Genomic DNA, 12,196 nt, shown 5'->3' on the forward strand with positions numbered 1-12,196 from the left:
AGACAAACTGAGGGCAGTGTTCAGGGAAAAATGTGTTCAGCCTGTCTCTTGCAGCTGTCAAAAGTGCTCCTCCCCATAGCATTTTGTAAGGTCTTGGAGCATAGTTGATCTGAACTGCTGTTTCTGTTCTTAAAATTGTCCTACAGGTTAGGGCAGGAGCAGTAACAGCCATAGGAGTAGCAGAGTAGTGCAGACCAACAGCTCTTTAACAGGTCACCATGTCCTGACATGACTTGTTGTCACCTTCACTGTTTCAGCTGGCTGGTGATGTGCTTTGTATGTCCATTTGGCTTTGTTTTCTGTAATCTGATTCAAAGTCCTGGCTGCTTAAAAGTATTAATTAAAAATGTAAAAGACAGATAGAGATATGCTCTCAAAATGAGGATGTTCCTCTCTTCAATGGCACATCCTTCTTGAAGGTCTCAAAATGACCTCTGTTAAGTTTGGTCTGAACTGATACCTCACCCTAAGGATATCATTTGAAAAGTTCAGAGAAGAATTTTACCTCTCTTTCTAATAATAATATTTGTCTTCAAGAAGAAGATTTAACATGGGTATTACTATACTACTGTGCACTCCATGAATGGCCCACAAAAAGGAGAAAGTATTCACCAGTGTATAAAGTCCTGAGAGTATCTCAGGACAAGTCAGGATCAGAGTCTATAAGATGACTTTGCAGAAACATGACAAATATCTTTATTCTTTTCTGTTACCTGTAGGAACAAAGTCTTCAGCATGTGGTGTATTAGTAGCAACCTATCAAACCTCTGGGACCTCATAATAATTCTCTTTGATTATACCGTGCTAGGTGTGTGGAGGAGAACCCTGGCCTCACTGAGTTCAATAGGAAAAAATGTCCATTTATATGCATATAGATATTAGCAAATGTGAATAACCCACCTTTGAACTTAATTGTTTGCTTGGCCAGATGCCTGGCTACACACGTGATATTTAGGACAGGCACAGTCCTTCCATGCTTCTGGCACAGTTCTGCCGCTTATGACCTGTTTCTTACCTAGCATATTTATGTTGTAGTTGACGGTAGTGTTTGCATAGTCCTATCAAAAAATGTTCATGACACTGCTGGTAACCTGACTATTCTGGGTATCAGCAGCTGTGGACTGCAGGTGCGGATACACAGTACATTTTTCCCTTCCTCATGTGGAGAGACCGCAGCCGTCTGGAGACATTAGCCTGGCATTAACCCAAACTTGTGTTTTCTGCACTGTACTGCAAGTGGTTCAGTGAGACTTACTACTTCAGGTTTGGGGCTTTGCTATCAGAAGCTTCTAGTTTAGCCTGGCTTCTGTCTGTGTATCCTAGAGTACACAGAAAGCCTGCAACTGTCTGCAAAATATTGTCTAAGCATACCTAAAGATATGAAATGACCGCCTTTCTGAGGTTAGTGACCTGCAGAAAGAGGAATACTAGTCTCAACTATGTTTCCTTTACACTTGTGTGCTTAAGTGGAATTCTTCATTACTATGTTATTCCTAGGCTTCTAGAGCAATAGAGAGTATTATTCTTTATTGCCTTTTTCCCCTTCCCCCGCCCCCCCTTTTATGTCTCTGGCAAACACTTCTGTTGGTGTCCAATACAGTCTCCTTGGCATTATTAGTAATTAGTTCTTCATTGTTTTTTAGTAGTTGCATGAGATAACGTGGGGTTTTGTTTGTTTCTTTTTGCTGGTATTAGACCCGGAATAACTTTGAAAGCACTAGGCAGGAAGTGGAGAGACTCATGCAAAGAATGAAATCAGCCAACCAGGATTACAGACCACCGAGTCAATGGACAATGGAAGGCTATCTCTATGTGCAGGAGAAACGTGAGTAAAGCAGATGGACCTTTTAATTTGATTTGAAAGGCACAGCAACAAATGCAAGGACAAGACAACAGCTCTGTGTGTGAACGTCTGCAGAATTCTGCTATGGTTGCTTTCCAAATGATTGAGAGGTTCAAAAGAAAAATAAGTGTTTAACTTTTCAAAAAGCACTCAGAGTAGCTATGGTCAGAGGGAATGGTGATCAAAACACGTGTAAGTGTCTCAGCTCCTGCCCCCTGGATCCCTGTGGGTAGGTACCTGATATTGGTCACCCCAGTGGCTGACTGGTAGCAAGCTCTGCTCTGGCTGGCTGCCCTACTCCTTGCTGCAGAAGCTGCAAGCTCCCAGCACTCTGCTTTAGCTCTGCCTGCCAAACCCTGCTGTCTCTTGTACTTTTGCTGCCTGAACAGGGCCCCTAGTTCACCCAGCAGGAGCAACTTCCACCTTGTACCAGGGATCTCCGGTGGCTACCTTAAGAGTGAACAAACATGTACATAATGGAAAACAGAGGTGTAAGAAGAAGAAAAGTAATCTAAATACAGTCTGTTGGCTTCAAAATAGCTGCAAATCTATACCTGTGCTTTGTTTACTTCATCATGTGACATGAGAATGAAGTGATGAACTAAATGAAGTTGTCATAAGTGTCTGAAACTACCTGGAGCCTAGCAGTGCATCATGTAATGAATGAAAACAGGACCAGGAAACATGTGACAAGTCAAATGAGAGATTCAAAGCTATACGTCACCTGAAGTATCAGCTGCCACTGTTTTGCACTCTAACCAGTATAGAGAACCAAGCCAAACTAGCTTCAGGATCATGCAAAACCCTCAGTTAAAATAGTTTTCATTGCATGAGGTACCCAGATTTATATATTAATTTATTCATTTTTCTGTTTGCTGTGGAATCAGCCTGACAATCAGCCTAGCAAAGTGTTTTGAGATAGTGTGTACATGCTTGTAGAAGTTTGACATTCATGCAAAAATCATTAAAAACGACTTTGCACCTGATTTCTCAATCTAAAAATAAACAGAAGGCATCTGGATATAGAATTGCCATGTCAGACTTGACCCCACACAACCTCAGTTTTGAGGATAATGTCTTCTTCACTGCTCCCCTTTTAGATGATTTATAGATAATTGATTTTCTGAATAACATGAAAATTAATCTTAATTCCATATCTGAGCTAAAAGAAAGAAACCTCAATGCATATCGTAGTTAACCTCAGCCACTTTTACCCTCAGTAACACTGGAAGTTTTAAGAAGACCCTCTATGTTTTAATTGAGTAATAATGATAAAAGAAACCTGTGTTAAGTGGAAGTTACACTGAGCCCTGCTAATGGGGGAGGGAGAAAAGGAGTGAAGCATTGGGCACATGCTGTGCTTCATTAAATAGTGAGAGGCCAACTTGACATCCTCTTACTGAAAAGAAATTTGTTCATTAGTTTATTCTGGAGTAAGAGTAACAGGATCTGTGATCTCTGTGTCAGTGGGGAAGGTACTAGTTGTGTATTTCCTTGTCATGCAGGTTTACTTTCCTACAACCATCATCCCACTGGCTCTTGTCAAGTTATGGGCAACCGGGTTAAATGTTTGCTATTCTTGAGAGTAAATCCTGTATGTATTTATTACTGATATGCATGGTGGTAATATGTTTTGGTTTTTTTTAAACGGCAGTAGGCCATGAATTATTTTCATTCAGATGGATGGGCATGAGGAACAGACTTACAATTGCAGTGTAGGTGTCTGGCTACAATTTTTTACTGAAAAACAGGTGACTTCTAAACTCATCTACAACTGCTTTGAGAGTACTCATCCTACTTATATATGCTAAAAGAGTTAATGAAATGCCATCAGAGGAAAAATTGCTTTAAAATAATTACAGATTTTGTTTTGCTAAGTGAAAATAGAGGAGCAGAACACCTAACTTCTGAGGCTGGGTAACCAGTTGACTTTTCAATTTGTGACATTACGTTCTTGCAAAACGCAGGCAATGGGAGAACTTTCTCCAAGTTGGAGTAACAGACCGTGCAAATTTCCACAACTACGTTTGTGTATTGCCAGGCAGACAACTTAAATGACTGATGCAAGCTCTCATATATCCACCGCCTTTGTGGAAGGCTACATTTAGAAGGCAAAGCCATTGTATCTATTAACAAAATTAAGTTCAGGTTTAACACCTTCCATTTTTATTTTACTGTTTACATTTAAAAAAACCCCAAACACAAACCCCTTAAGATACTTTTTTTTTTAACTCAGAGCTCTTTCATTGTAAAAAGAATTAAAAAGTCATATACTGTACTTTGAAAAAATCAATACTGTATTTTTCCCCACGAGTAACTTGCATTGAAATAAATTGGAAAATCACATGTGGGTTGAAAGTGTCATCTAGTCCTTTCCTACTCTGAATTTACACAGCGGTTACAATACTGCATATTTTACATGTGTATATATATATATACATGTATGTATTTTGCTTTGGCACCTACATTTGTGATGGCTCTGCAGAGACGGGCCATGTTTGAATGCCAGGCTCTGAAGCAATAACGCTGTCCGAGAGGAAAGAAATGCTCTTCCTTCTTGGTATCTCTTCACACATAGCCATTGCGTTTGATCTCTGCAGCTGAGTACCCAGAAGCTGTGTAAAGCCAGTAAAATAAATGGGGCTGTACTCTGCCACTGAGACCAGCTTGCATAGGATATCCAACCCTCTCTACTAAGTTTCCTATCCTCAAAAATCAAGTTTTTCCCAAGTTACCTGTTGACTATGTGTTCCTCAGTCACTGTGAATGCTGCCAGCACTGTTTATTAACCCGTGCAGTTATAGTCACAGTGTTCTCGCCCAAGGGGGAGCAGTCACACTGCAAAAACAACTAGAATGCTGGTAAAATGCCAAAATAATTATTTTTAATACTATCTCTCTTTAATCTAGGACCTCTTGGATTTACGTGGGTAAAACATTACTGCACTTACGATAAAGGAACAAAAACATTTACAATGAGTATAGCTGAAACAAAATCTGGTGGAAAAGTGGTGAGTTGCACATACTTGAATGCATACATGAACTGCATATTACTGTATATTATTGTGTATAACTGTGTATTTCATTAACCATTCAGGAACTGTTAAAATAAAAAATGTGGTGAACAAAGCATAAGGCTGTTTTCATACATGAAGCAGTGCATGTCTTAATATAGCATAGATAAATGTTTAAATTAAAATATTTCTTTTAAAACATATATAAACCACTTATTTAGTAAATTCTCTAATGTGGTGGTTCCTAATGCATAGGAAATCAGTCACATTTGCACTGAATCATAGGATGGATGTGGTGTGGAAGGGAGCTCTGAACATCATCTAGTTTAATCTCAATGCAGGGTTGACCAGAGCAGGTTAGCGAGGCCAGTGTCCAGGTTTTAGATATCTCCAAGGATGGAGACCTGGCAACCTCTGTGGGCAACCTGTTTCAGCATTTCACCACCAAAAAAAAAGCTTTTTCTTAAGTTAAACGTGTTTCAGTTTGTGTCCATTGCCTCTTGCCCTTTCACTGGGCACCACTGAGAAGAATCTGACTCAACCTTTTTTACTCTTTCCTATCAGATATTGATAGATCAATCACTGATATGATCCCCCTTCTCCAGGCTGGACAGTCGCAGCTTTGGCAGCCTCTGCTCACATGACAGGTGCTCCAAGTCTTTAATCACCTTGGTGGCCCTTTGCTAGACTTGCTCCAGTGCCTCCCTGTCTCTCTTGGACTGAGGTGCCCAGCACTGGACACAGGACTCCAGATGTGCCTCACCAGTGCTGAGCAGAGGGTGAGGATCACCTCCCCCAACCTGCTGGCAACGCTCTGCCTGATGCAGCCCAGGAGGCCTGTGGCCTTCTTTGCTGCAAGGGCACATTGCTGGCTCATGGTCAACTTGTTGCCTACCACGACCTGCAGGTCCTCTTCTTCCAAGCTGTTTTCCATCCTTTCAGCCCCAGCCTGTCCTGGTGCCTGGGGTTATTCCTATTCATGCTAAACAGTGCTGGCCCCAATATTGACCCCTTGGGCATACCACTGGCTGCAGCTGGACTTCTGCTGTGAGCCCAGCAGTTCAGCCAGTTTTCAATCCACATCATCATCTGCTTATCTAGCCTGTACTTCATCAGTTTGTCTATGAGGATATAGTAGGAAACATTCTACTGTAGTAGGATGTAGTGTTGAAAGCCTGAACATTCTTTGTTCTTTCATCATCCGCTGAGCAATCCATCACATTGTAGAGGGCTATAAGGTTGGTCCTGCATGATTTCCCCTTCATTAAATCCATGCTGACTACTTCCAGTCACCTTTCTGTCTTTAATATGTTTGGAAATGCTTTCCAGGATTATTCACTCCATCACCTTCCCAGGGATTGAGGTGATGCAGACTGGTGTGTAGTTCCCCATACCCTTCTCCTTGCTCTTCTTGAAGACAGGAGTGTTGTTTGCTTTTTCTCATTCCTCAGAAACTCCCTCGATTGCGTCAGCCTTTCCAACATCATAGAGAGTGGCCCCACAATGATGGTGGCCAGAAGTAGGAGTTAGTCAGCTTTATTCTTTAGCAATCTTTCTATCTACCTGTGAGAGGTGACAGAATTATATGGTATTCATTCTAGCATGTAACATATAATCATGTTATGTATGCAGAAGTTTGTAAGGTTTTGAATTTAGGGAGTTTTCTGAAATACAACAATTAAACAACAAATACATGACAGAAAGCTATTAACTCCAGTCTTACTTTATATACAGATAAATTATTGTCTATGTTATTTTAATCCCTGTCTTAAGGCATGTTCTTTGGACTGTTCATACAGTTAAATTTAAGATGTGAAGCCAAGGTATATCAGCATACTGCCTGTGCTAATTTGTTTTCTTTTGTTTTATAGAATGGCCTCGTCACAAGCTCACCAGAAATATTCAAGCTAAAATCTTGCATCAGGAGAAAGACAGATTCAATTGACAAACGTTTCTGTTTCGATATTGAAGTATTTGAGAGGTTTGAATTTTTTTCATTGTGTTAACAAATTGAAATGAATTAAAATAGAAGCACTTGCAACCAATATATAATGATTACTCCTGTAATAGGAACGCATATTTCTCAGTATGCATGTATCCAGACAAACCAGGCTTTCAAGACTTAGTACTTATTTGTTCAAACCTGTTTTTCTAACAAAGTTCACTACATGGCATATGTGTTGTCTTAACTACAGTATGTTTGCATGCAGATGCAAGACAGATTCGTACACCTGTAGCACAACTGAAACACCTGTAGCACAACTAACCCTCTTTTAGGAATAGATCATAAATATTTTTGTAAATATTTATTAATAAGCATGTTCTTTACCAATCACTATTTCTTTGAGAAATGTATGATAGCACATAATTTTTATTTTTTGAAAATTACTTCTACAATTTTTTTTTTCACTTATTCCTGGATACTATACTTACATAAGATGGATGAAAACAGCTTTTCTGTATTTGAAGTATATGTATGCAGTACTTTGTAAAAGTACTTTTTCAAGCTTAGGAATAAAGAGAAATATTGAATTAATTTTTCCATTGAAATATGATAAATTGACTGACTTTTGTAGTCATTGTCATAAGAAATATTTTATGACTGCTAGTGTCATTTTAAGTTCCATTCAGAACTGCTGTTCTTACATTATAATTTTGAAATACTATGGTACCTTCAAATATCATACATTATTTTTCTAAAATAGACTTCTGAGTGAGTTCAGAAGAACAAATGTTGAGACTAATTGGTCTCTTGAAAGCCCCTAAGCTTGAATTGACAGGTTGAGTTTGAGATTGGTAGTTGTTTCTTTCGAAGTAGAATTGCATTTATTAGGCACATCTGTGGCAGCACCACTGTAATATGTTCACAAGTGAGTGTTGCCCCTTCTCTCTCCCTTACTCTACTAGAACATCCACAGTTCAACAAAACTGCACAGAATAATTAGTTCCACCTCAGTTCTTCAAGTTCTCATCAAAGAGCTACTTAGAGGCACTTTTTGCATACTGGAAATTTTGATTGATTACAGTTGTGCATGGCCTGTAAGTTAAAGGCATTGTGGAAACTTGGACAGAAGACTGAAAGGGGAGTAGAATACAAAGTTACTTGGTCATTATTGTAAGGATAGATGGTAGGTAGCTTGATAGAAAGTTCACTTTCCCAATTGTTTTGGTGTTTGGCAGGGACGTAGTGAATTTCTGTAAAAGTCAGCAGAGGAGATAAATAGGCAACAAAATACCTAGAGATATTTGATGGGAGTTCATATGCAAGGGCAACATTAATCTCTTCTGAATGTCATGTTTCTAAAACTTGGGTTTCCCCTGAGAAGGGAAGATGCAGTGGCCGTTACTGATGTCAGTAATGACTAAGAATGTGAGCGAGTTCATATAAAAGTAAATACACTACTGGAATAGTGAGGATTCAGAAAGACTGTGACAATGATTACATCTGAACTAATTTTAAAGTCAAGACTTAATATAGTTTACATGGAGTACAATGTATGACATCAACTGCAAAATACAGAAAAACTTTAAAAATAATAGATATTAGTAAAAGATAAGTTTCCTTAGTAACTTAAAGGTATGACTTTTCATCATGAAAGAGCTCTTTTTAAAAATGTGCAGCTACACCAGTCTTTACAATTTCATTGCAAGATTTTATAGGTAACTTCTGCCTCCAAATACCTTATCCCACAGAGCTAATTCTCTCCCTGCATTATTATATGCAACACTGTATGAAAGATTGTATGAAATATTATTTTATTAAAACATTGGAAAACCGTGCAGACTGCTGCGCACATCTCATTTCCTGGAAGACCCAGGTTAACTAAAAGAAACCCTTGTGAACAACTAACAGAGAACACACATTGTGAGCCCTTTTAATTGACATAATTAATTTGAAATTTACTTAGGTGTTTTACACGCCTACATTCAGCTCAGACTTCTTGCAAAAACTATTCTAGAGGTTACACCATCTTATTTGTACTGGAGAGAGATAAAAAGGCAACATCAGAAAGTGTGTTTCACCTTGAATGTAATTTTAATTTCTGAGAAATCACCAATTATTTCAGTAGCTAGAGCAAAAGTTAGTTCAAAATGTATTGGAGTTGGTTTGGGCTTTTTTTTTTTTTTTCTTTTTTAAGGAAACTAATATTGGGGGATTATAGTGTTAGATATTTGAGCATCAAAACATGCTGTACAGTGACTGCAAACTTGGCCAACAGATTAAATCAGAAACAGAGAGCTAAAAGTAGGTATCTCTAAGCTTGAGCTAAAATGACACTCAGAAATTTCTGTTCTTCCGGTAGCTTTCTTCGTCTGTGCTGACCAAGGGACTATAAGTATAAATGCAAATTTTCAACGTAAATATTAAGCAGTAGTCACGATAGAAAGAAAAAAAAAAATCAGTTTCTATTTCTAAAATGTTTTGAGAGAAAAATTCCTCAGAATATGTGAGTAGGTAGCAAGATGGAATATTAGGATGGAAATAAACTTTGACTTTAAGAACACAGAAAAACAGTTATACAACTTAATCTGCATTAACTGTATTTTTTTTACACTTGTGATAGTAGATACCAAACAAAATACTCAGCTTGGCATGTATAAGAGCATGGCTTGCTCCTCCTTGAATGGTTTGGTGTATGTGTGTGAACACACATTTTGATACTTCATATTGTCCCGTTGCTTTCTTGCTGCTTTTTAAACACATGGTGACAATGTAGGTCTCCATACTTGAGATACTATCTCAAAGCGCTTTTCTTAGGCAACTGTTTCAGGGCACATTTCTTTTGACCAACTTTGGATATCTATTTTGGGATATGATGACTTTTAGATTAGAAGTACCTACTTCTCTTCATTTGCTATGAAAGGATTGTAGATAACCAGCTCAGGCATAGACATATTGAGGCAAATTGGGTTGATGTGCCTTGCCCTTCCGTTTTCTACCCTAAGCATCTCCCCACTATAAAATGGGTTGTATGGGATCCCGTTTGCAGATACATAACCCAACTTGCAGTATGGAGGTGCCTAATACCTATCAGAGGGAGCATTTAGGACTAGGCATCTAAAATTACATGTTGCAGTACCAAACTTTTAAAAAAACAGACCTGTTTTTAAATCTAGCTCAAACTTACTGTGTTATGTCAGACGCCATCAACTTCCTTTAACTTCTTCCCTTTTCTGTATTCACTTCATGTCAATATGCATTTGGATTCTGACTTTGGACACTGTTCGAGAAAAAGAAATCTATAACTTTGGTATATGTGTATGTTTTTGACAGACCTGGAATCATTACACTGCAAGCTTTTTCAGAATCCAACCGAAAACTTTGGCTTGAAGCTATGGATGGAAAGGAACCAGTAAGGATATTTTTTCTTTTTCCTTTCTTTTTACAGTTTTGTGGCCCACTTGTTAAAAAAAGCAGCAAGTATGCGTTTCAGATACTCTGTTACAATACAGGCAAATACAGTTCTGTTCTTTGTGAGACACTATTGCAAAAACACGGTGAAGATAGAAACAAAGTAGAAAAGCAGAACAGCAGTGAATTTAAGCCTTTATTTTTATATTATTTTTAATGTTAGGATATTTAATCTTTAAGTAATATGATAGGATATTGCCTAATAGGCTTCATGGTTCAGACAACATTTGTGAAGTGGTAGCTTCTGCACTGGTAAAGACAAACCATCTTTTGTGCAGCATCGTGGAGTAAACAATTATCACCGTCTTGAAAGGCACTGCAGAGAGCATAAAAATGTGTTGAAAGCTACTAAGAGACAGCCTTGTCTGAGATTTCTCCCCACTATTAATCTGCTCTTAAAATAGTCGCTGAATGAGGGTAATGCCAGACCTGTGTCCAAGGGGAAAAAAACGGTTGATCGTTTTCATGAGATAGGTGAGTGTTTTTACAAGCTTCTTGCTTGACTGAAACAGTGCAGAAAATCAGATCATTAGCTGTATTGAAATTTAACCCATTTGGAGTCTGCAAATCTGACTTCTAGCACATTTTAGGTGCCTATATTTAAATCTGCTATTAAATCCCTAGTCAATCTACAGTCTCAAGGCTGGCCTCAATAGGTTTCTGGGACATATCCCGCTGGCCCTCTGCCTTCTCCCCAGAGGTGAAGATGATGAGCTGTGTAAAACTGCAAACACAACCAAAACGGTGGAGCGTTGCCCTCTCCACCTACTCAGAGCCTAGCACAGGGCTGTTAACCTGGGTGAGTGCTGTGGGGATAAATGTCAAGAGAAGGTGGAAGCCAAGGGCTTTCCCCTAGCAGCAAGCTAATACACAGCATGTTGCAGCTAGCTTAAGAACTACCAACAAACCTAGCAATAAAGAATTTAAAGCACAAACATTGACCTGTTGCCATTTTTTTTACAGATCTACACATTGCCAGCCATTATTAGCAAGAAGGAAGAAAGTAAGCTTTCTATTTATGTAGAGTTACCAAATATTGCTAGAATTCTGTAATGTCCTGGTTTCTAGATATGTGTGCATGTGAATAAGATGAATTATTTTATGTTTTCTTTCTATTGCTATGAAATAACTGTTGGATTACATGATTGGGTTACACGAAAGCACATTCTAAGCTATGTAAACTGTGAGAAAGCCTTCAACTTCTGTATTACAATCAAACATAAATTGGGAGAAAAATTTATTTGCTCCAAAGCTACAATATACTTAACAAAACTGTAAAATGTTTCTATCAGTAGTCTGTATACCTAAATGTGAATACATGCCAGTGGGCTGAAATAATATCCCCATATAGAATCATAGAATCGTTAAGGTTGGAAAAGACCTTTAGGATCATCAAGTCCAACCATAAACCTAACACCGCCAAGTCCACCGCTAAACCATGTCCCTAAGCGCCACATCTAGATGTGTTTTAAATGCCTCTAGGGATGAGGACTCAACCACTTCCCTGGGCAGCCTCTTCCAATGCTTGACAGCCCTCTCAGTGAAGAAGTATTTCCTAGTATCCAATCTAAAGTTCCTCTGGCACAACTTGAGGATGTTTCCTCTCGTCCTATTGCTTGTTCCTTGGGAGAAGAGGCCGACCCCCACCTCACTACAGCCTCCTGTCAGGCAGTTGTAGAGGGCAATAAGGTCTCCCCTCAGCCTCCTCTTCTCCAGACTAAACAACCCCAGTTCCCTCAGCTGCTCCTGATAAGACTTGTGCTCCATACCCTTCACCAGGGTCATTGCTCTTCTTTGGATACGCTCTAACACCTCAATGTCTTTCTTGTAGTGAGGGGCCCAAAACTGAACACAGTATTCAAGATGTGGCCTCACCAGTGCAGAGTGGGGCACAATCACTTCCCTGCTCATGCTGGCCACACTATTC

The 12,196-nt window shown here is 38.9% G+C and overlaps 1 protein-coding gene across 1 annotated transcript in view; it reads left to right on the forward strand.

The window, feature by feature from the left end:
* Positions 1-12,196, forward strand: part of ARHGAP42 (Rho GTPase activating protein 42) — a 122,032-nt gene that overhangs the window by 82,523 nt on the left and 27,313 nt on the right. The window contains exons 7-11 of the mRNA XM_035889186.1: positions 1,696-1,825; positions 4,753-4,853; positions 6,728-6,837; positions 10,132-10,210; positions 11,233-11,272. Of these exons, the coding sequence (XP_035745079.1) occupies positions 1,696-1,825; positions 4,753-4,853; positions 6,728-6,837; positions 10,132-10,210; positions 11,233-11,272 (460 nt within the window). The remainder of the gene's footprint in view (positions 1-1,695; positions 1,826-4,752; positions 4,854-6,727; positions 6,838-10,131; positions 10,211-11,232; positions 11,273-12,196) is intronic.

This window comes from Egretta garzetta, unplaced genomic scaffold (assembly GCF_000687185.1).
Source record: "Egretta garzetta isolate BGI_Z169 unplaced genomic scaffold, ASM68718v1 scaffold492, whole genome shotgun sequence".
Classification (NCBI taxonomy): domain Eukaryota; kingdom Metazoa; phylum Chordata; class Aves; order Pelecaniformes; family Ardeidae; genus Egretta; species Egretta garzetta.